This window comes from Triturus cristatus, chromosome 12 (genome assembly GCF_964204655.1).
Source record: "Triturus cristatus chromosome 12, aTriCri1.1, whole genome shotgun sequence".
NCBI lineage: Eukaryota > Metazoa > Chordata > Amphibia > Caudata > Salamandridae > Triturus > Triturus cristatus.
In genome coordinates this window covers 828,211,445-828,236,251 of record NC_140595.1, presented here as the reverse complement: position 1 = coordinate 828,236,251, position 24,807 = coordinate 828,211,445, and the positions used below count along the sequence as shown (strand labels likewise).

General features: G+C 45.6%; 1 protein-coding gene across 1 annotated transcript; it reads left to right on the top strand.

Moving 5' to 3' along the window:
• Window positions 1–470: 470 nt before the first annotated feature.
• Window positions 471–23,100, top strand: LOC146782998 (uncharacterized). Its single transcript, XM_085637256.1, has 3 exons — window positions 471–585; window positions 13,179–13,271; window positions 22,420–23,100. The coding sequence occupies exons 1-3, from the start codon at window positions 502–504 to the stop codon at window positions 22,543–22,545; spliced, it is 303 nt and encodes a 100-aa protein (XP_085493382.1). The 5' UTR covers window positions 471–501; the 3' UTR covers window positions 22,546–23,100.
• The last annotated feature ends 1,707 nt before the right edge of the window (window positions 23,101–24,807 follow it).

Genomic DNA, 24,807 nt, shown 5'->3' with positions numbered 1-24,807 from the left:
GTGTAATTTCTGATATTTATTTGTTTCCCTTGTCTTCATTGCTTGATTTTGCTCGCGAGAAAGTGTCACTCATAGTCGTTGAAATGTCACTCATAATTACAGTGAAATCATGAAAATGTCACACATAGCAATCTGAAACCTTGGCAGCTATGGGGGCCTAGGGGAGGGGTTGGGTTGGGTTCAAACGTGCTTGGTAGGTACTTCTCGGGACGAGGCCCCGCCCCATCCTCAAACTGTGAGATTGTTTCTTCAAGTTGGCAGGTATGAGAAACTGTAACATAATTAGATAGAAATAATGAGGTACATGTCACAGGGAGATGATTAACAGCTGTTCTTAATAGCTACATCCTCTCTCCGCTGTGTTACTGTTGTAAAGAATGGCAAGACGACTCATCTCAATAACCAATCTACATACGCGACACGCCCCCCCCGCTTGTTTCCTTGATCTGTCGCCCAGCTTTATTGGTGAAGGACTGCGCATGCGTCATAGCACGAACCAGGATGGCGGGAATGTTGCGTAGTGGATGGAGCTCGGCATCCGAGTTTGAAAAGACTAGACTGGAGTACATCGCCGCCATCACCGAGGTGAGGCTGCGTGAGGGGGCGGTTGAGAAAGACGGCTCTGCCGCTGTCACAGAGCTGAGCCTCCATGAGAAAGGAAAGGAGGGCAGTGGGGTTACGATTGGAGACTACATTTCCCAGGAGGTTTAGAGGGCACCACGCTGCACGTAGCACTGCTGGGAGTGGTGCGTTTGGAGCACGTGCTAGGAAGGAACACGCTGGGCCAATCAGCTCCCGGCGTACCCGTACGACATGCTGGGAAGTGTAGTTCGAGTAGCTGTCAAAACACTAGTTTGAACTACAAAGGAAGGTGTTGCTACTTTCTGCTCCATAGGAAGAGAGCAAACCCGTATTATAGTAACTGTTAGTAGCTGGGTGTAGGGCGGAGCGAGGCACGGGGCTAAACAGTTTTCTCGTTGTAACTATTTTTTAAGATTCGACGTGGCAAAGCGATAGCTGTAGTATGAAACAAAATAGACAGCAGTGCTTTGAACTGACTCAGGTTTCATTCGAAATGTGGCATTCATTTTAGATTCCCAATGGTCTCCCCTTCCGTACAGCTAGAAGGAGGGAAGAGGGCATTCAGCATGCATAGCAGCTGGCGAATCTCTGCAGGGGTAGGTGCCTATCCCCTTAAATAAAAGCTCCGAATGCAGCCCATATCTTTTGCGTTTTGTCATCTTGTGTCTACCTATTGCAGACAGTCTCTCAATTGCACATATACCCAGCGCGAACAGAACCACGGAGTGACCAGAGACGGTTGAAAAAGTTCCAAAACATCAGCTGACACTAACCTAGCTTTTGGTAGCACATGAGATATAAAGCTTCTAGTGATCGTCCTTGGGAGGTACAAACCCACTTTAGCCGTGTTACCCTAAAGGATCACTAAAGGCTTCAGTTCTAATTTAATATCCTTATGTCGGGCACCATATATGCCAGGGTCCGTACATACCTTCCACTGTAATACATCTGAACAGTTACAAATATAGCCTTTAGCCCGCAGGGTATATAATGCTACCGAGTTAGTTTCTTCTGGGCGTTCTCTCTGTACTGGGAGCAAGTGGAGTACTCTGGTGATCTCAGCCCCATTAGAATACAGACCCCTTCTTTCATATCATGATTCAGCTCTTTCTCCTAGATGGTCCTATGGGCATGCTTACCTTTTTTGAGAGGTGTGGGGATCTGGGATTTTGTCAGTGAGTCCATTCTTGAACTGGCATTCTGTGATCAACCGTTCAGTGTATTGTATTATACCATTTATATAGCACTTATACCTATGTGGCGAGCTGAACCACTTGCCTGCTTGAGCAGTGTTGGTCGCATGTTGTCTTTCTTTAGATCCTATGTGGGAAGTTTGTTCATGTCGTGCACGATGACCACTGAGGTGCAGTTATCATGTTACGGGATGCAACGCTTGGCAATGTGAAGAAGAATATGTGTGAGAGGTGCACAGTTTGTTTATCATTACGATGGAAGCTTTGATTGGGTCACTTTATGGTACTGCTTGTGATCATAGACCACTTAATTGGTTAAGGCACTCAGTTGTCCATTCTGAGACCTTTTGTTTTAACATGAATGGTCCTGAGCAGCCATAGGTTTGGCGGAGAAATGGTGGGGAGATCTGTGATGTACTTTGTTGCTATAATCCCATATCTGATTTTCATTGTGAAATGTCAAGGAGCAGTCATAGTATATGGCTAGTTAGAACCTGCAATGTCGGACTAAATTTGAGTCCTTTGTGGGCCAGCGGCATGTATAAGATCTCTTGACCAATTCCATCAGTTGGTGGCTTGAGGTTTATTTCTGGGGACTGGTACAGTACTGGGTGTTGGCAATGACCTGCAGCAGTTCTGTCTCATTATTGTAGGATGGTCACGCAAAAAACAGGGATTATTATGCAGTCTGTACAAATTGCAATCAGCTGCCCGGCTGTTGAGTGTAATGGTATTAGTATTAGTGCAGGCCAGGAGGGTTATATATGATTTGACAGTACTATATAATACCCAGGCTAGATATATGTCAGGCCTTCATAACTTACTTGGACGTAGAAAGTTGTGTTTGTTTGGCTGTTCCATTTCTGTATACTATAGATGGTACTGGAAGGTGCAATTATTAATGTGGGTTCTATCCAGGGATGTAAATTCTCTTCTGAAGTGTACATACTTCTGCAGAGTCTTTTCCTCGCTCACACCAACGTTAATCTGGCGAGTGAGGAAAATTTCTCAGTACGGGCGGGTCTGAGATGGTCACTACTGCTCGTGTTGAGAAACCTTCAGTTCACGTTGAGGAAGCTGCCGCTCGCAGAACTCGGCCCAGGCCTCAATGTGAACTAGTGCTAACCTGAACTATAAGAGACACAGGCAAAAGGGCAATTCTACCAGAAGTGAAAAGAGATGTTAATGATCTAATCACAGAGACCTGACATTACAGGCTAAAAGGCACTCTGTGTGTCGATGAGGGTTTGTTCCTATTAATCTAAGTGAATGCGAAAAAAAAGTGTCCATTGTCCTATCATTTACTCAACAAACGACTCCACTAGTGTCCCACTTGGAACAGGAGAATGTTGGCCTTCTACACGTGTATGTGTTTTATATACCCATTTATTTATATCACTTGTAGAGAGCACTATCACCTTGCAGGCATCCTGGCGCTGACAAACACGAGTGCACGTATTGTGGGTAAACCCCGAGGAGCAGACAACAGCTTAGATAATGGGAAATAGCCAGGTTTTTAATCTCTTCCTGAAAGGGAAAAGATCCCTGACTTGTCTCAGTTCCAGCGGAAGCTCATTCCATAGTCTGGCAGCTGATACACCGAAGGCTCTACCGCCTGATTTAACTTCCTTGACTCTAGGTATTTTCACCAGTCTAGCTGATGCAGAGCGCAGGCATCTCCCTGGAGTGTACCATTCAAACTTTCTCTGCATGGAGACAGGCTTGATCTCATGCAGGGCCTTGAACACCAAGCAGAGAGATTTAAACTGGATTCTCTGTCTAATTGGGAGCCGATGCAGCTCCGCCATAGCCAGTGAGGATGATGCATCTCTAGGCCAGACTAGTACTAGCTTAGCCGCTGTTGACTGAATCCGCTGAAGTCTATCCAAAAGATATTTCTGGGACCCAAGTAACAGCGCATTACAATAATCTAATCTGCTTAATATAGTACTTTGTACTACTAGCGCTAGCGCCTGGGACGGCATTAAGGGAAAGATCTTTCGCAGAGTTCGTATAATGGCGAAGCAACTTCCTACTGTTTGGTTAACCTGAGCTTCCAACGTTGACTTGTTGTTTAACATAACGCACAGGTTCCGAATCTTCTCCACCGGTCGTAGAACGGTGGGTAAATCTAAAGGCCAAAAGTTAACAGGCAGCACCGAAGGAACCTTCCCGACTGAATAATAAAGGACCTCGGTCTTTCCAGCATTAAATTGCAAAGAGTTTCCTCTCAACCAGTGAGCCATGGCCCGCAGACAGCTATGAAACGCTTCCAAAGAGGTCGATTCATCTCCCTCTAAGGAGAGAATCAGTTGCGTGTCATCGGCATAATTTACTGCATTAATATTATGCGCCCTAATGACAGCAATCAGAGGTAACATATAAATATTAAAAAGAATAGGGCTGATTGCAGAGCCCTGAGGTACCCCATGCGTGATATTAGTAAAGGGAGATTGATAAGGAGGCAGGGCCACTGCTTGACTCCTCTCCGAGAGAAAGCATTGAAACCAGCTCAGAGCAAGGCCAGTCACCCCAACCTCCCTCAGCCTCCTCAACAAGATGGCATGGTTGACCGTATCGAATGTGGCAGACAGGACAAGCAGAATAAGAACTGCTGTCTGCCCGCATCAGAAGCTCGTCCATCACGGTCACCAAAGCCGTCTCAGTGCCATGCGCTGGCCGGAAGCCAAATTGTACATCCTCTAGGATTTTTTTTTTTTTTTAGGTGTTTTGAGAGGTAGCTTCCGACCACTCTTTCTACAATTTTGGCTGGAAAAGGCAAGAGGGAGATAGGTCTATAGTTGTTGGGACTGGCAGGGTCCAGAGTGGACTTCTTTAACAGAGGAGTCACCAGTGCCTGTTTCCACTGAGACGGGACCACACCACTAAGGAGAGACTGATTACAGATCAGCCGAAGTGTGGGAAACAGCTCTGCTTCAAATTCCTTCCAGAATCTCTGTGGCAGGGGGTCCAAAGGTGAACCCGAAGAAATCCCTAGGGCCACCTTGCCAAAATCTTCTGCTGAGAGGATCGCAAACTCAGTTAGCTTATCAGAGGGCTGCCTCTCCGAGCCTCTAGGTAAAATTTCATCATCACCCAAAGAGCAGCCACTGAGACAGTTACGTTCTGGACTTACTACGTCAGAGTGCAGAGAATCCTCACCCAGATCAGCAATAATAGTTTTAATTTTGTCAAGAAAGAATCTTGCCAGACTATCGCATAGATCTTGGGAGGGGGGTGTCTGATTCTTAGTACAGTCAGGACTAGTTAAAGTATTCTATATTTAAAAAATGCATGTCGGTCTATTATGAGCCTTCAGTATCGTACTGGAGTAATAGTCTGCTTTGGCCACATTTCTTTCTTTCTTCTAACACACCGTCAGACTTTTCCAAATAAGTTTCTCCTTATCATCATATCCCCTTCTCCACTTTCTCTCCGCCTGTTTACAATCAAGTTTCAATTTTTTTAGTTTGTCATTAAACCAGGGGGGCGAAGGTCTGCCCGCTCTCTTATGATCTTTTAGTGGGGCAGTAGAGTCTAATACAGAGAATCTGTGAGCAGAGGGAGGCATAATTCTCCTGCACTTGCTTAACTGGCGAAAAACAATCTTCCAGGTAAAACACAGGAACTAGTCCTCTTTTTCTTAAGAGGGCTTTCCAGTCCCTGCTAACATAATTGCTCACAGAACTAACTACCTGGGTATTATGGCTAGGACTAGGCACCAGAAATTGAATCAAGAAATGATCAGACCAGTCCATCGGCAAAATGTCCACGATATTAAGGACTTGTTCCCCAGAGAAGATTAAATCAAGTATGTGTCCACCCTTATGTGTTGCCTCGGCCACCCGCTGGTAGAGGCCAAGGCCTTCGCACGACTGAAGGACATTATTATAGCCAGAATCAAGAGTCCCATTCATCCACAGATTAAAATCCCCCATAAACACTAATCTAGCGTGAGTGGCAGCCAAATTGGTGGTATAACAGACAACCCCAGTTAAGATGTGTCCATGAACGTCTTTAATAGCAAAACCGAGTAGCTCAAGTCCTTCAATTATATCCGTATCTATTATCACACAGTTCCAAGAGTCTTTGTAAATCACGCCCACTCCTCCCCCCTCCCACTCAATCTAGGTTTGTGGAAAATGTTATACCCAGGTGGACAAGCCCAACCAGGATCTACCTCACACTCTGAGTCGGTCCACGTTTCTGTCATAAATAATACGTCTAATTCTTGGAGTTCCAGCAGCAGCTGACTTTCCACGCAATGCTTGGGTAAAGATCTTACATTAAGCAGCCCACAGATAAGAATACCCATCTCTGTTCTCTTTCAAATACTTGTCATTACATCCCATTTGTAGCAAGTGATGTCATACTGGTAGGATCACAGTGACAATGAATCTTGTCTCTGTGTTCCCCCGTATGATTTTCACCTTCCCAGTGGTCATGCCAATGTGTCATAAAAAAGGTACCAAAGCCTGGAACCTCAAACTTACACCTTGATGGGCAGCATCACTCGCTTTTTTGAATCGTGGTGAATTTTAAGGTAAAGCTTACAGACCACTTTATCTGAGATTCCAAGATGGCAGAGGGACAGAAGCTCCGTTGAAGAGCTCCGCTTCTAGGGCATAAACAGTTCACTTGGGACTGCTTTAAGCTTCCGTGGAAGGTTTCAGGAGGGCAGTGGGCTAATCAGACTCTCCTAGGGAGTGACTGCTCCTCACCGGGCCACTAATGCCCATGATTAACTATACCACATTTTCAGTTTTGCGGTTGGTGTGTTTGCATGATTGCCATGGGTACTTCAAGCTAAACTCAGTCTGTTTTATGGGACTAGTAAGTGGGCATATACTGGATCTACTGCCCCCTATTACCACTAAAGAGATTGAGTTAGGCTTGAAGTAGTTATGGCAATTAGGGTAAGTCACACCAATGAATTACTCTATCACCTAAGATTGGCGCTAGCGTGGGACTTGTTTGCTGTGAATGTATTTGCATTGGCTTGGTCAAAGCATAATCTGATTATTACTGCTATGAACAACATACAGGTTGGCGATACACAGATGATGACCCTGTGTTTTCTTGTTTTCTGTTAGAGGTTATTGAGAGATCCTTTTCTTCTCTACATTGAATGCATCCCCTCTTCCCTACACTAATTAGATTGACTGTTACATGTAGGAGGAGCGACCACAGGGACTCTCTGGTCCTGATGAAAGCCACAGACCTCATGAGAAGTTCAGTGAGTTGGCTTAAACAAGTTGGCCGATTGATACCCACTAATGTCCCTATAATATCTGAGTTTTAATCTTACCTTGGGAATGCTAATAAATTATCTCTGTTTACCTCCAGGTTATTTTAATCATCACACATTATGGTCCCACCGCATAGCATTTTTCCACCTTAGGGAATATCTTACAACAAAAGATCTCAATCAAGTGCTCCACCGTGGAGGCCACATGGACAAACCAAACACCTTAGCCAGACGAGGAGCAGACCCCATGATGAAGCAAGCCTCTTGGATGGGGGATGGTCTTGCATCCTGATGATTCATATATCACTATGACATCATACAGTTGGGTCCATGAGAAGTCATCTCCTGAAGTAGTAGGTATTGTCCATGATTGCAGGGTGCATTCCACTGGTATTGCGTTAATGTATATGTTGGGAGGTTGTGTAACACCCCCTCATCAGTCCTCTCTCTATCTCTTTTGGGATGGTTTTATTATGAGTAACAGGACTGACAGTGCCACGACAGAAAGGAAAAAAATGGACTCATCAGATACTCAGATGGGAACAAAGATGTCTCTAGCTTCGCCTTGCTTTTTTTCAGCACAATTGTCCTTGCTTAGGGCGACCAGATTTTGAAAAACAAGAACTAAGACATTCCAATCTTAAAGAAGTCCAACTACAATTTTGAGGCAGTTTGAGGTTGGGTGAGAGCCCAAAATAACTTGATTCACAGCGCTCACTAATGTAGAAAACAGATGATAATGATGGATTAAAGTTTCAAATGTTGGGAATTTTGAGATAACAATATGGGAAACATTAAAAGTGCTATTTTGTAGGAAAGTGTTTTTATTTCAAACACTGCATATTTTTTTTTTTTTTTGTCCTCATTAACGAAAATAGAGTGAGTGATCAAATAGCGGTATCATGGCACTCTCTTCAACCCCACAGGGAAGAGACAAGACCCAACAATACTCTTTCCACCTCGTGGGTATCTAGGGAAACCAACCGCCTTATGATTGGGAATTTCCAGAGATGGTAACACAACCAAAGTTGCCCATGGACCATTTTCCTCAAGACTCACTTGTTTCATAATCATTGGACTTTTTATTATGTGCTAAGCAGTTGCAAGGCTCCAATTAGTATTATTAACCCAGTTGTCCCAAATCACCCAAAATCTAGTTCTTTTCTTTGCCTTACATTCCATATCCAATTTATAAGTTCTTTTAACCGATGAAACCCAGTCTAAAACCTTTGGAGAGTTAGGTGAGACCCAATTTAAACAGATTTCTCTCCTTGCCAAGAGGATAAGAACAAACAATAATGAGACTTGACAATTTGACAGTTTGGTAATAATACTGTCTTCAGGTAAAATCCCAAAAATAATTAAAGTCAGGCTTACCTGTATCTCTTGGCCCATTACCTCTGAAATGATCCTACCGACTTGGCTCCAAAAGCCCTGAATCTGCGGACACTGCATAAACATGTGCACGTCATCTGCGCTTCTCAGACCACATTTCAAACAGGCCTTCTCTCCGCCACCCAACTTAGATAACCTCTTCGGGGTCCAGTAAGCTCTGTGGAGTGTAAACCGATGATTCCTTCTAAATGATGCAACCTTTACAACCTGCAAGGCAAGTCTCTTCTCCAGGGCTCCTCCATAGGTAACAATGGTAGATCCCCTTCAATCAAAATCCAGTACCATTTTGCCACTTCCTTTTTTTGATTGCACGGGACCAAAAACCTGTTCATCCGATTCATCATGTGTACAGCCGATTTTACCCTGCTTTATGAGCCAGGAGGAAATTTGATAGAACTTAAATCTGGATAAGCTTTGATTTGTCAGGAGCATAAGCTCATTCCAAGACTAAAGTTTGTTGTTACACAGCAAATGGCCCCATTTCTGAAAGCCGGAATCCCGTAGGGGCGCTGATAAGCTATCAATTAGGCATTCTGGGGTTCCCGGAGAGTTCCAAATGGGGGCACTAGGGCAATAATAAGGAATTTTAAGCAATTTCCTCATCTGGAACCAAAGTTCACAGGCCAACCGTAACACCTTCAATTGAATCTTTTTAAAATATTTCGGGTGACCAAATTTGAAGAGAAGACCGTTCCCCCCCCCCCCCCCCCCCCCCTTGCGAAACACTATTAGACATGGCTAGAAGATAGGGCGTGAAGCTGGATGTATCAAGAAGAAGAGATCTCATGTTCTTAAAAAAAAAAAACGCCCAACTATAGAACCCAAAATCAGGGCTAGCTATACCCCCCTCTTGTTTTCCACATCTCAGTTTCTTCCATGCAATCCTAGTCCCTTTATCACCCCAGAGAAAACTATTAACCTCAGACTGCAAGTGTTTTAAAGCGGCTGGGCTGAATAGAAGGGGAATTGCATCGAAGATAAATGTCAATTTTGGCAGAACTGACATTTTAACCAAGTTGGACCGGCCAAGGATGGTTAATGGGAGGTTGCGCCAAGATTTCAATAAGGCTCTAATCTCCTTCCGTCTAAGCTCTAAATTGGCCTGAGCCAGCTCGCTAATATTCTGGGTTATTTGAACACCCAAATATCTTACTCGCTGGTGTACCAGGGGTGAACTAAATTGCCAATTCCAAGACATAATCTGGTTTTTTGGGGGATTCACTTGATAGCCCGATATCTCCCCAAACTCATCCAACATTTGCTCTAACCTTGGCAAGATTGCGGGAGACTCCTTTGTAAAAATCATCAGGTTGTCTGCATACAGGGCCAGGTTTTTTGACCACCCCCTGAATTCAAATGGAATAAAAAGCTTACTAGACCTAATTAATTGTGCAAGTGGTTCTATATACAAATCAAAAAGAAGAGGGGAAAGAGGACAGCCCTGCCTAGTACCTCGCTCTAAAGGAACAGAATTGGTTAAGTTCTCATTCACTATAATCCTGGCCATTCGCGAGTTGTAGATCTTCCTAAGAGTTCTCGCAATGTTTTCTCCTAAACCAAACGCATAGACCAATTGATGTAAACAAGACCAGTTGACCCGGTCAAACGCTTTGGCTGCGTCGAATGCAAAGATCGTCAGTGGCAGGTTATTAGTAGAGGCAATATCTATGGCACCAATTAGCTCATGGGTTAAATCATGCAGATGGCGCTCTCTAATGAACCCCTTTTGATCAGGATGAATTAGATTACTTATTATGTTATTTTATTCTTCCTGCTAAAATTTGCGCAAAGATTTTATAATCGCTATTAAGCAGGGAGATGGGTCTATAGGACTCACATTTTTAAAAATCTTTATTGGGTTTCAATATCAATGTGATAGCTGCCTCATTCCAAGAACTAGGGATTGGGGAGTAATTTGTAAAAATACTGTCAAAGTACCTCCATAAACTGGGCAAGAGTCTCGTTTAAGGCAATATAAAACTCATTAGGGATTGCATTTAAACCTGCAGCACTCCCTCTCTTTAGATTTTTAATTGCAGCCCTGATGTCAAAGTACAAACTTCCTGTTGAGCTGTTGAGCCTGCTCTTCAGATAACAGCAGTAAAGGGATCTATTCTAAATAATTATTGATTTGGGAGTCCGTGACAACTAGATCTTCAGTATATAGATCCTTAAAAAAACTTTCCAAATTTTGAAAAACAAGAACTAAGACATTCCAATCTTAAAGAAGTCCAACTACAATTTTGAAGCAGTTTGAGGTGGGGGAGAGCCCAAAATAACTTGATTCACAGCGCTCACTAATGTAGAAAACAGATGATAATGATGGATTAAAGTTTCAAATGTTGGGAATTTTGAGATAACAATATGGGAAACATTAAAAGTGCTATTTTGTAGGAAAGTGTTTTTATTTCAAACACTGCATCATTTTGCAGCAGCCTATGTTAGACGGTGTGTAATGCAACTTGATTTTATTTTTCAGTGAATCTGTTTGCTCATTATTTCATATAGAGTTAGCTGACAGCGAAAAAAAACAAATGCTCAGACTAGTTGGTTCTTTTCCTTTAGGCAACTTACTGACACTCAGTGACCTCCCTTCACAGCACTCCGGGATGCGTGTAAATGAAGACAGCCAGGAAATGCAGCAGACAAATAAGGCCGCAGTTCCAGGCCATCTTCATTTACATGTGATTGCAGAGGCATTCGTGCCCCCCTTGGAAACCATCCATGGGCCCCCGCAGTTTGAAGACGTCTGCAGTAGAGTATAGTGGCGTAGAGTGCAGTGGTATAGAGTGCAGTGGTGAAAAGTAGAGTCCTGTGCAGTGACACAGATTAGAGTAGCGTTGAGTAGAGTGCATTGGTATAGACTGCAGTAGAGCAGAGTAGAGTAGCACGGAGTAGAGTGGTGTGGTGTAGAGTATATTGCATTGGCATAGAGTGCAGTGTTGCAGAGTAGAGTGGCATAGAGAGCAGTGGCGTAGAATATAGTGGTTTAGAGTAGAGTGCAGTGGTTTAGAGTAGAGTGCAGTGGTTTAGAGTAGAGCGCAGTGGCGTAGGGTAGCTTTTTCCAGAGTAGAGTGAAGTGGCATAGAGTGGAGTGGATCAGGCTAGAGTGCAGTTGCATTGAATAAGTGGTGTAGAGTAACGTAGTGTAGAATGCAGTGGTGCAGGGTAGATGGAAGTGGCATACAGTGTATTGGTGTAGAGTGCAGGGGCGAAGAGTGTATTGGTGTAGAGTTCAGGGGCATAGAGTACAGTGTTGCAGAGTAGCGTACGGTGGAGTTGTGCTGAGTGCAGTGGTGGAGTGTGGTGGCAAACAGTGCAGTAGTGTAGAATGCATTGGCATAGAGTAGGGTGCAGTGGCGTAGAGTGAAGTGGTACAGAGTAGAGTGCAGTGGCGTTGATTGGAGTGGTACAGAATAGAGAGCAGTGGAGTGGTGCAGAGTAGAGTGCAGTGGTGTAGAGGAGTATACATGGTGTGGTACCACACTGCTGTTACAGAAACACATTTTTAGTTGAAATGACCATTAAATTTGTAGAGACATACAGTTTTACTAATAAAACGATTAAGCGCGCAAAGGATAATGTGTGGAAAAGTATTGATTTGCTTTGATTATATTAAAGTATTTGTTTCCAACACACGTCAGAGTAAACAAGTAATGTGCTTCCTATGTGTTTTCTCAATTCTAATACAGTCTGAAATACTTGCACAGTTCATTTAAATGTTGTTGTATGCTACAAAAAAAACCTTTCATACCCCCCCCAGTATCCAGCAAGATTGTCACATAAATCCTCTAACTTTGAAGTCAGAGAAAGAAAAGTAAACACCAAGCTCCCTCGGAAGACTGTGCCTGTCATTTGACCTCGGTCTTTGAATGCCCAGCTATTGTGACGAGATAAGAACAAGATTTAGAGGCCAGTTTACAGAAAGGCGATATTAAGCAATGGGGTAACCCAGTTATGTGCAGAGCGGTGGTTCTGCCACAAAAATAAACTACAATAAACTCTTCTTCTGTCCCCTCTAAAAGTAGGATGGCAATAAATGATAAACAACAGTGATCTATCTTAACTCATTTTTGAAAAACAAACCAATTGCACCATTTGAAATGTGTTTAAAGTTTATCAGAAAAAAATCATAGTTTGATAAGAAACAGAACATATACACACAAAGATGTATAAATCATGCAACTCTACTTCTTGCATAGGTAAGACGCAGCGAAAGTGATACAAGGGTCTTTTGTACATATATCACAACACAGTTGAAATCTAACAAATACTACATATAACAAAATAATACATTTAGGCACAGTGTGAAATTGATGGTGAAAACACTCTCAACAAGACCAAGAATATATCCTTGAATATGTGATGGTCAGGTTAGGCTGTAACGCTTATAAATACACATCGACGATTCAACCCCTTTGGATTTTTTGTAAGTAAAGAAACATTTTGCTGTGTACTTGTATTTTTTTTTGTCACTTTTGGAAATTTGAAACTTCTGTCCTTCTGTCGTGCCAAAATAGCACTCGGCGATTATTTGAGGCTGAGGTACATCAAAAAGCAAAAATGAAAATTTTTAATATAATAGACTTTATTATTAAAATACATTTTAAATATAACTTTTTCTAGTTATGCTCATCGTAAGGGAATTGTACTGGCACACAACTGAACATGAGCGTGGATTCTGCATAGACATATTTTGTAGACCTAGTCCTGTGTGATATATGATATTCCTCTGACGTCTGCTATGTAAATTCATATAGGAGCTGCAGGAAGCGGCAGAGCTGCTAACCCGACTGAATCAGAATCTCGCTTACTGGGCCGAGAAGACCGGAGAGGTGGAAAAACTAGCTCTGGTAAGGATATCTTTACTTACATGTAACAGTTTTTGCACTAGCCCTGCTTAAGAAAACATTACTTAGACTGGAGAGGTGGATAAACTAGCCCTGGTAAGGACATCTTTATTTACCTGTGTGAGAAAGCGCCTCTTTTGCATAGTTAGCCCCCACTTTTTGCCTTGTGTTTGTGGTTTCAATTGTAGTGCACCGGGTCCCTGCCAACCAGGTCCCCTGTCCCAGTGCTTCTTCCCTAAAAACAAATCCCCAATTGGTACTTCTGCCCCCTGTAAGTCCCAGTAAATGGTACCCTGCGTACCCAGGGCCTGGGAGCTGATGAGGGTCCATCGGGACCACCTTCACAGGGACCACGCCACTGCCCTTGCAGCTTGCAGGTTCCTGTGAGGAAGAAAACGACAAAGTCGACATGGCACCCTGCCTGGGTGTCATGCCAGCTAACACTGCCTGAAGGCGTAGGTATGTCACCCCTCTAGCAGGCCTCACAGCCGCCCTAAGGCAGGATGCACTATACCACAGGAGAGGGCATATCTGCCTGAGCAGATATGTCCCTACAATAATGGGGTCCATTTCCTAATATTGTAAGTGCAAGTGAAGCCATAGACAGTACATAGGCTGGAAACTCCTCAACTCAAGTTCCTCAGCACCATGATGGCTTCACTGTTTACAGGAGTGTTTGGTACCAAACTACTCCTCTCAACAGTTCCACACTGATGCCAGGGTGGGATGATTTGTTTGTAACATGTACCCAGAGGGCACCTCGGAGGTGCCCCCTGAAAACCTGCTAACCCTGGTGTGGTCTCTGACCTACTGTAGGTAGCCAGCCACCACCAGACATGTTTCTGGACCCCTCAATTGAGAGCTCCAGCTCCCTGGGACCAGAAACAATGCACATCCTGGGCAGAGGTGCCAGTGCTTGAAGAGGGGAGCTTCAAAGGCCTACTGCTTTTGCAATGCGACCCCCAGCCTCTGCTGCTAGCAACAAATGGCAGCCTCTGGTTTAAACCCCCACTTTGTGTAGCAAAACTGGCAGGAAAGCTTAAGAAGAATAGGAAGTGTGCCCACCTCTGCCAACTCCACTCCTAAGGTTGGGGAAGCGAGGTGAAGCACATCTTTCAGTCCCCGCCATCTTGAAGATGGGGAGACCTCTCCAATCAGGGCTAGGACTATGCCCCCCTCCCACAAGCGGGCGGCATAACAGAGGGTGTAGTCACCCCAGGTAAGGGGCCCATTGGCCCTACCTGTTACCCCTCTAAATCTGGTATTTAGGTGGCTCCCCCAGACCTGGAAACAAGATCTATGATGACCAACTTTCAAAGAAAACGACTCTGCAGAGAAGACTGCGACTGACTTGGCCATACCCCTACCAGCCTGTCTCCAGCTTCGACGAATCTGTCTTGCAGCCAGCCAGCTCTCTAATACCTGGGAGGACTGCTCCCTTAAGCAAATACTCCAATTTCCCATGGACAGCGCTACTGTCCAGAAGAAAACCACAGCAAACACTCCGGATCCAGGCAGATCTGCAACTCTTGCCCTCTCTGCACCAGATGCCCACGGCCCGAGTCCGCGTGTCCCAACTGCCCAGGGAGGTCTCCCCAGCCACCAGGACTCTGAATCCAACGTTGGCCGGCCTCTCCTGAACCACACAACAGTCCCTACAGAGTGAATCTGAAGGGTCCTCTCCATCTTGAGGGGCACTGTAAGAATATTTCCGACATCTAACGGTACCCCTGCACCCACAGCCCCTGGACTTTGGTGGGCTGGACCAGTGGTGCCCCTGTGACCCCCAACACCTCCACTTATCTGTGCTATCGCTGGTGTTCAGTCTGGAGCCTCCAGTTCGGCGGCCACAGCCTGTTTCTAAAAAGAAGAAAGTATATAGGATTGCATTGGGTGCCCAAAGCTATGTTTGCACACTGCACCCGGCCACTCCTGTGCCGCTGTTGGTGTAGGTTTGGTGCTTTGTGTCCCCCCTCCTGTGCTGGTCCTACCACCCAAAGCCTGGCCCCTGCAACCGTTCCACTTACCTGCAAGCAGCTTGGCTCCAAGGACCCCCTGTCTCCATTGAAACGCATTGGGCCGACCTCCGAGTTTGACCTCTGCACCCGGCCGCCCCTGTGCCTCTGGTGGTGCTGTGCTGGTATTTACCTACTCCTTGTCCACTGCTGTCTTTTGGTCCCGAAGACTGGAACTGTAAGGATAACATTGACCTGTTTGGAAAATATTCTAAGTGTAGATTTTTCAAAGTGCAAAGATTTTTTAATTTAAAAACGTATTTGCCTTATTACGAAGCTCCTGGTCTTAAAATAAAGTACAAAGTACCATTTTCTAAAATTGGTGTGGAGCTCCTTCTTGAGTCGTGTGTCCATTATTGATCACTGTTGTGCGATACATGTCTTACACTCCTCTGTGTTAGGCCTAACTTTACTTACCTGTGACCGTGTTTGAATAGATGAGAGAGGTGGATAAACTAGCCCTGGTGAGGCAATCTTTACTTACCTGTAACCGTGTTTGCATAGATGGGAGAGCTGGATAAACTAGCCCTGGTATGGAGATCTTTACTTACCTGTGACAGTGTTTGCATAGATGGGAGAGCTGGATAAATTAGCCCTGGTGAGGAGATGTTTAGTCCCCATAGATGGGAGAGGTGGATAAAGTAGCCCTGTTAAGGAAGCCTTTACTTACCTGTGACAGTGTTTGTACTAGCTCTGCCTAAGAAAACATTACTTAAGTGGGAGAGGTGGATAAACTAGCCCTGGTATGGAAATCTTTACTCGCCTGTGACCGTGTTTGCATAGATGGGAGAGGTGGATAAACTAGCCCTGGTACGGAAATCTTTACTTGCCTGTGACAGTGTTTGCATAGATGGGAGAGGTGGATAAACTAGCCCTGGTACGGAAATCTGTACTCGCCTGTGACAGTGTTTGCATAGATGGGAGAGGTGGATAAACTAGCCCTGGTACGGAAATCTTTACTCGTCTGTGACAGTGTTTGCATAGACGGGAGAGGTGGATAAACTAGCCCTGGTACGGAAATCTTTACTTGCCTATGACAGTGTTTGCATAGACGGGAGAGGTGGATAAACTAGCCCTGGTACGGAAATCTTTACTTGCCTATGACAGTGTTTGCATAGACGGGAGAGGTGGATAAACTAGCCCTGGTACGGAAATCTTTACTCGCCAGTGACAGTGTTTGTATAGATGGGAGAGGTGGACAAACCAGCTCTTGTAAGGGGATCTTTACTCGCCTGTGACCGTGTTTGCATAGACGGGAGAGGTGGATAAACTAGCCCTGGTGCGGAAATCTTTACTCGCCTGTGACCGTGTTTGCATAGACGGGAGAGGTGGATAAACTAGCCCTGGTGCGGAAATCTTTACTCGCCTGTGACCGTGTTTGCATAGATGGGAGAGGTGGATAAACTAGCCCTGGTGCGGAAATCTTTACTCGCCTGTGACAGTGTTTGCATAGACGGGAGAGGTGGATAAACTAGCCCTGGTGCGGAAATCTTTACTCGCCTGTGACAGTGTTTGCAAAGATGGGAGAGGTGGATAAACTAGCCCTGGTGCGGAAATCTTTACTCGCCTGTGACAGTGTTTGCAAAGATGGGAGAGGTGGATAAACTAGCCCTGGTACGGAAATCTTTACTTACACTGTTTGCACTGGCCCTGACTTAAAAGTTACTTACCTGTAACACGAGCCATAGTAAGCAGAGCTTTGGCTGTAACACTTTGCAGTATCCCCGGTAATGTACATTCTCTGGGAATGCATCTTTTTAATCACAGATGATCAATATGTGAGCGCCCCATTTTACACAATGTGGAACTGCCCAAGGAAACACTGGCTTCACTTCCCTATCGTGGATTTTTCAACTCAACCGTTTACAAAGCCTCTGTCCGACATTTACACCTGATCCTGAAGGACATCACATTGGCACCTGATCCTGTGTGGACAGTATGACATCACCTTGGCGCCTGATCCTGTAGGGACAGCACAAGATTGCATTTTCACATGGTCCTGTGTGGACCGTATTACATCACATTGGCTCCTGATCCTGTGTGGACTGTATGACATCAGATTGGCACCTAGATCCTTGTGCACAGCATGACATCACATTGGTACCTGATCCTGTGTGCACAGCATGACATCACATTGGCACCTGATCATGTGTGCACATCATTGGATCACATTGGCGCCTGATCCTGTGTGCACAGCATGACATCACATTGGCGCCTGATCCTGTGTGCGCAGCATGCCATCACATTGGCACCTGATCCTGTGTGCACAGCACGCCATCACTTTGGCACCGGATCCCGTGTCCACAGCATTCCATCACACTGGCACCTGATCCTGTGTGCGCAGCATGACATCACATTGGCACCTGATCCTGTGTGCGCAGCATGCCATCACATTGGCGCCTGATCCTATGTGCACAGCATGCCATCACATTGGCGCCTGATCCTATGTGCACAGCATGCCATCACTTTGCCCCCTGATCCTCTGTGGACAGCATGACATCTCTCCTACGATGCTGTATTTTACTGTGGTCTCCAATCTCATTCTGATGCTACATTTCATATGTTTATATTCTTGCATTTGTTTTTATGGAAAATACTTTGGCTAATTAAAATACAAAAATGTATTTTCTAGTAAGGAAACAAATGTTTATATGTTGTGTGTAAAACAGGCTCATTGTATACGCTTTGTGTGTATCTGGTATTTCTATAGCCACAACTAGTCAAAAAGCAGCAGAGGGTCAAAGACAAGAGCAGCTTTGTTACACTATGCACGAGCGGCCTCTCACCCATTGTGTGGGAGGAAACCTCACCTAATGCGTCGTGTGCACACTTGCACAGTGCTGGGAGCCTTGACGTCTGTGGGCGGCATGTTGTAATGGAAAGCAGCCAGGCGCCACCCCCCTAGGTGAGCAAAAGAAGCACATGCAAGGAGGCGCCTGCCGTAGGGTAACAGGTGCATGTGGTACCTCTGTAACCGTGGCTTCTTTACTTCCTGTTGTCCCCCCGGAACCATGACATTCCAGTCTGTATTCTGTTGCAGCTTCAGCGCCCATCCAAGGTACTGTGAAGTCAAACTCCGAAACAACCCATAAACCGTGTTCACTTTGGGAAGCTTTGTACAGCAGCACAAAACCTGTCCTCTGGAGGATAGATGTGTTACTCTGATACCACCCAGTTTTCAGCAGCCTTTAAAAACAGAATTGCTCACCAAAGAGCGACTTTAAGGGGGTGATCGCTTCATGGGCGCAGGCCACATTCTCTTGAATTCAAACTATGGAACAGTTGAGGTTTAAATTGGCAGAATACAAAGTCCAAGATAGAACATATTGGGTCAGTATCTCATGCAGAAGCAAAGGGCTAGGGGATAGCTCCTTGAAAATATTGCAGTTTTCCGTTGGCGCTAATGAACTTGTCTGACACTGGAGAGTAGTTGGAACCTGGCTATGTATATACTATACCAAAAATAGGTATAGTGTGTAGAGTCCAGTAGGTCCCGAAAGGTAGGCAGAGGCTAAAGTTGATAATACCTTACTCTCAAATTAGTGGTAGCTGCTCTGAGCAGTCCGGCTTATCCGAGGGTGTGTTAAGCATTTATTGTACACACTCAGGCAAGAAATTATTACACACACTCAATTATTTAATCCAAGACCAATTGTTTGTATGAAAAATTGTTACTTTGTTATTTTATTTCTAGAACCAAGAGTAACTCCAGTTGCGGGTAAGTGACATTTCCAAAAGCAGTGATACTTTTCAAATACAGTAGGATTGTTTTACAAGGTCAGTAAAATACTTTAAAGTATGGAGAAATGGCTGTAATACTTTGAGAAATCAATATTTAGTGCAATGCCAGAAAAGTACCCTACAATCCTATGGAAGGAAGACAGGTCAACACTCTGAACAGGTATGTACTGGGAATACTTTTCCTAGGGCCATTCAATTTAGAAAGGCTTTGAATACAAGTGAAAAAACATTTACAAGGCAATTAAGTCTCTAAGATAATGTTACCCAAGGGTGCGCAATGGCACAACGGGCGTTTCCTAAGGAGAAATTTGGCACGGTAAGAAAACATACAATGCATGGCATTCGGGGGCTCCCCTTCAAGGAGCAGGCGCTGGGAGGCTCGGGTCCAAGGTTCCAAGAAGTGCTTCTGGGGGAACTCCTGAGTTTTGGTGGGAGAGCGGGACAAAGGAACACTGTCACTGGTGCGCCTCCAAGAAGGGGACCTCCTGGATGAAGGTGGTAGAAAAGGACTTCCAAGGATGTCAGAGGTCTTCCCAAAGAGGGAGAAGGTTGCAAGGGTCGTAGGACCCCGGGCCTCCACAGGTTTCTGGAGTTCCCAGCCAGACGGGCAGGGAGCAGCACAAACAGGACAGCTTGGCACCGTGCACAAAGGTGTGCCTTGAGGTCAGGACCGGCATGATTCTCTGGTTTCCGGGTCTTCTGGGCCAATTAGGCAGTGGGTCTCCGGAAGCTGGACGTCCCTGGAGGGGTGATGGCACACTGGAGAGTGGGAGCCCGCTAGGACTCGTTTCACCCGGGTTTCAGGTTCGTTGGCCAAGTACCCCGGGTATTGGTGCTAGGGCTAGGAAGGTTCCGGGAACCACCAAATGTGGTGTGGTGGCCGATCTGACCCTCCTAAGGGTTAGTACCAAAGCTCTGCCCTCTGCAGTCTTGAACGGGCCGGGCAGAGCAAAAACGCAGTACCTGATTTTAGGGATTTAGTGCGCCTGCAACTGCAGGGGTGACAGTACCTCTGTCCCGAGGTAGATCTTGGGATTTCTTCATAGGCTGGCAGCACTCTGGGTTTTGTAAAGGGCACACAGCTGCAAGAGTGGCTGAGGGAGGTGATTCTCGAGTTCCAGAGTGGCAGGCAGGGGTCTGGCACCAAAATTCCTCCCAGGATCTCTTGCTCCAGCAGGCGTTCCTCTTCTTCAGTGTCTTGTCCATTGAATCTGCTTTAGTGGTTCAGGGAGGCCACTAAATACTACCTTTTAGGGGCGTTGCAAGGGAGTAGAGGGCAAAGTCCAATGGGCCCCAGACCTTGGGGTGGCTACACCCCCTAAATGCCAGCCTCCAGTGGGAGGGGGGTATTTCCTTAAACCCTATTAGCTATCTTTCCCCATCTTCAAGATGGTGGAAATTGAATTGTGTGCTTTACCTCGCTTCCCCCACCAAAAGGATGAAGGTTGGCGGAGGTGGGAACACCTCCTGGTTATTGTGGAGTTCCTGGCTTTTTTCCCGCCAAAAGGGGCTGGGATAGGAGGGGGGCCTTCTCCTGCTACAGGAGAGGCTGGGGGCTCAGCCCTTTGAAGCTCACCACCTCAGATTACCCATCCTGACTGGGAGGGGGTGTGAAGCCCTCTGCCCAGCACAGGCTGTGTTCTAGGCGCTGAGCGCACTGGCTCCTACCCCAGGAGTCCAGAACAGCATCTCGGGGCAGAAGGCTGGCTCAGGCCAGTCAAGCAGCACATTAGAGCTGTTAGTTTTTCAGGGGACCCCTGGGTGCATTTTTTAATAAATCCAACCCCGACATCAGGATGGGTTTATTATTAGGAGTAGTTTGATATCAAACGCTCCTATGTCCAGTGAAGCCATCATGTTGCTGGGAAACTCGACTTTGGGGAGTTTACAGCCCATGACTCTATATGGCTTCACTGTCACTTGCAATATTAAGAATGGACTTCATATTATAGGCGCATATCTGCTCATGCAGATGTGTCCCCAACACAAATATATTGCACCCTGCCTTAGGGCTGTGAGGCTTTCCTGAGGGGTGACTTACATATACCAGGGCAGTGCTGCTTTGGCGTGGCACACAGGGCAGTGTGTCAAGTTGACTTTTCTTTGTACCAAGGCTCACAGGCTGCAGTGGACATTTGCATGGCCTCGGTGAGGGGTTCCCAGGATGGCACAACGAGTGCTGCAGCCTTTGGGCACCCTCTTCAGTACCAATGCCCTAGGTACTAGGGGTACCATTTACTGTTGGTCCAATTGAGGATTAGTTTTGGGGAAAGAACACAGGCACTGGAAACCTGATTGGCAGGGACCCAGTGCACATTCAGTCAAGGTGCATCAGATATCTGGCAAAAAGTGTGGGGGGGTACTGCAACAGAACCCCAACTTCATACAAGAGACATGACTAATTATGGGTAAACCAGAAACCAACCACACTGCAATGTAAGTAGTTTGACGCGCCCATAAATAATAGTTTATCAGGCCTTAAAGGGACCATCTTGTGAATGATGTCAGTGGGCCTCAAAATCCAAGCAAACATCATCAAATAATGGCACTTTCTAAAATGCTTATTGTCGGGAAGTGTAAGTGACAGAGGTCTGGGGAAAGAGAACTGTTTTTTTTTCTCTTCACTGAATGGCCCACTTTAAAGAAACTGCTCCTATCACCCCCAGTTGGGAAATGTCGTTCAAGAAAGGAAAGTTCTCCAACTATGAGATCGAAAAATCATGGACTTGCCCCTCATTTCACCTACAAAGCTGAAGGGTAACATCCCATTTCCTGAGGCGCAAAAAAAGCTAATTTCTTCTGTCTAGCAGACTTCAGCTTCAGTACATGGCGCTCCATCTATTGGAATTGGCAGCTGGCACCCACAAACTCTGAAGGAAGGGCGTAGGCATGTCCAACCTGTGTTTGAAACTGGACCACAAGAGTGGGGAGAAAGGGTGAGAGGATGTATATCACTTCACAACAAGATAAGTGAATGCGGGGAGACCAAAGGTGCACCCCAACGGAAGGGGCGCACCTGAGGGAGGCAGGCTAGTGTCCAGGTCATGCCGCGATGAGCAGCTCAGGGCCGTACTGTGCAAATGAAAATTCTACAAAGTCACCTAGTACTGAGTCGCCCCTTGAAGTCTATTTGTTAGTAAATAAGTTTATTGTGGCTGTCAAAGTAACTGAGCCAGTGAGTGTGTCCTTCAGATCCAGCCTGCCAGTAATTTGGAAATGAAGTCTAGGAAAACCCTCAGACCTTTGATTGAAAAAATGGCTGCACCCAAATGTAACCAAAATTCATTAAAAAAAAGACCAATGTTCTATACACTCGTTACTCCAGTTTCCAGGGATGCATGGATCAAATTCTGGATTTTGTCACATAAACAATCATTGTTTTGATTTTCTTCCAGGTATGGGGATCATTTCAGAACCAGCTATCTGTCCTCTCTGGATTGGTGGCTGGGCAGAGTGAACAAGCAGGTTTGATGGATGAGAGCTCTGGGCTGTCGGCAGGCCATGCAGAGACCCTCCAATAGCGTGCAGCGGCGCCCTACAGAAGCGACAAGGAGTTACCCCAATAACTGAGAGGTCCTTGATGGGGGCGCGGAGGGTGCCTGACTTACGATGTTGACTCCTCGTCTACCATGGGATCTTCTGGGTCACTGGCAAAAGTGCATTCCAGGAAGATAGGAATGTAAATGAACTCATACTTTTTCCATTTTGAAAATTCTGCTTCTGCTTTTATGGTGGGTTGTGAAGATACTCCTCGTGGGAGCCATCATCTGTTCTAAGATGACTTCCCCATAACACTTAGCAGGCCATGACGGAGCAGACCCCCTTGAGGATGAGAGAACCTTAGTGTACAATTCATTCCACTGTCTGTGACTTCTTTGCTATTTCTTTGTTTGTGCATTCACTGGTTAGTTCCTTACTGGAATTGTTGGTACTGGCTTTTCTAGCTCGAGCCTCTTCTTGGACCAGAGCATTTCAACAGCATCCCACTTGTGGGGTTGTTGATAGGCGCTGGAGGCTTGCTGTCCCGCTTCCTTGTCATGGGCCCATTTGTAAATAAACTTCCTGTTTGGATTTCAGAGTGACCCGTCTCATCTTCTTACCCCTGCATCAATGCGAGCAGTTCTGGTCGGGCAGAACCCAGCCAGAGGAGATTTGTGGGAATGTTTGCAGCTTTGGGCAGATTTAAGTAATTGATCCACCACCATGATTGTTTGTTTCATAGCTTGACAACCTACTTGGACAGTTTCAAGTGAAGAGTCTCTGCAAACTTCATAAGCACTGCAATGCTTGCAAGCCCTGCACGCGCTCACCTTGCACCATTTACCCTCGCGCACTTCTGCCGCGCGCATAATGTCAGCTCTTCCCAGGATTCCCTTTGGTATGGCACTGTTACACTTGACGTCACCTTGTTTGCAGCCATTTTGAGTCATTGGTCATAACCAGGGCGCGTTTGATTTGACAACACGCCCTTCAATCCGGCATTGGCAACCGCGGACAGATTGATCAGGTATCCTGCAGTGTTCCTAATCTGCACATTTCCTTGTGTTAATTTTGCTTTCACCTACTTGGCAGAATTGTTATTCACAGCTACTTTCTGATAGCCTGCACCCTGTTAGTGGCCCGTACCCAGCTTCCAGCGGCTTGTTACTCAGGAGTTGTGGTAACTGTTCCAGTGTGTGTTTGCATTTCCTATTAACCGTTGTGTAAAACATGAGCGCAGGTAGTTCAACAATTATATGCCAAAGGTTTGATCTGCCTATATCTCCTCAGTGTTTTTAATTTATGCATGCGCCTTCACCTGCTACCTTGTCACTTCCGTTGACCATGGCTTCTACACAGCAAGTTTTGCAACCGCCCCCATTACTGAACAGTCCTGGAAAGACCCCTCTGAAGTGGAAGCTTATTTGAAGAGTATTTGAAAACTATTTAGCTGCTATAGATGTTGACAAATCTGATGCAGTGAGAAGAGCACTCTTACTCAGTCATTTCGACAAGTTCTAGATACCGTTCCTGAGGCCGCTCCTGCCATCTTTGGAATTTGGGATGAATATTGTGAAGCAACTGAGAAAGCACATGACCCTAACATCATGCTTTTAGCAGCAGAGTGTGACTTTGAGCCTAATTTAAATAGTTAAATCCGAGACCAATCTGCTAATAATAGTCCTTCAAAAAAGATCCAAGAAAGGTTGCTGAGTTGCAGGAATCCCACACTGTTGGTGGTGTTGGGCACCGCTCAATGGCTGGAGCAATGTGCGTGTTCTTCAAGAGCGCTTTACTGCTGAGGAAGGCCTGTCCCCTGCTAGCAGCGTCCAGGAGTCACCTGTGTGTGCTGTGAATTCCTAAGACAAAATGACTACAGACTATATGAAGAACCCAAGCGGAAACTGTTCTACGTGTGATTCTAAAAAACTTTTAAGTAAGTGTTAGCTGCCCTGCGCAAGGTAGAAGAAGCAGTTTATGAAGGAAAATTGGGCATTTTCAAGCTTTTAGTAAAAGTCTAGGTAACGCTGCCAGAGTTATCAAAGTAGATGTTGAAGAGCAGGCATACTTGGATCGAATTAAATCTGCACTAACAGTAGGTTCAGAAATGAGTTCTACACACAGCCAGCCGAAGGACCTTTATGCATGGTACACTTTGAGAATGTGTTGGTAGGTGCGATGGCTGATTCGGGTTGACCCATCACAGGTTTGTGTGTATGGGGCGGTAGCTTGCCATTATACAGCCCTGATATTAATTCCACAGCATTTGGGGAAAACTAAATTGATAAGATGGGGTACTTTGT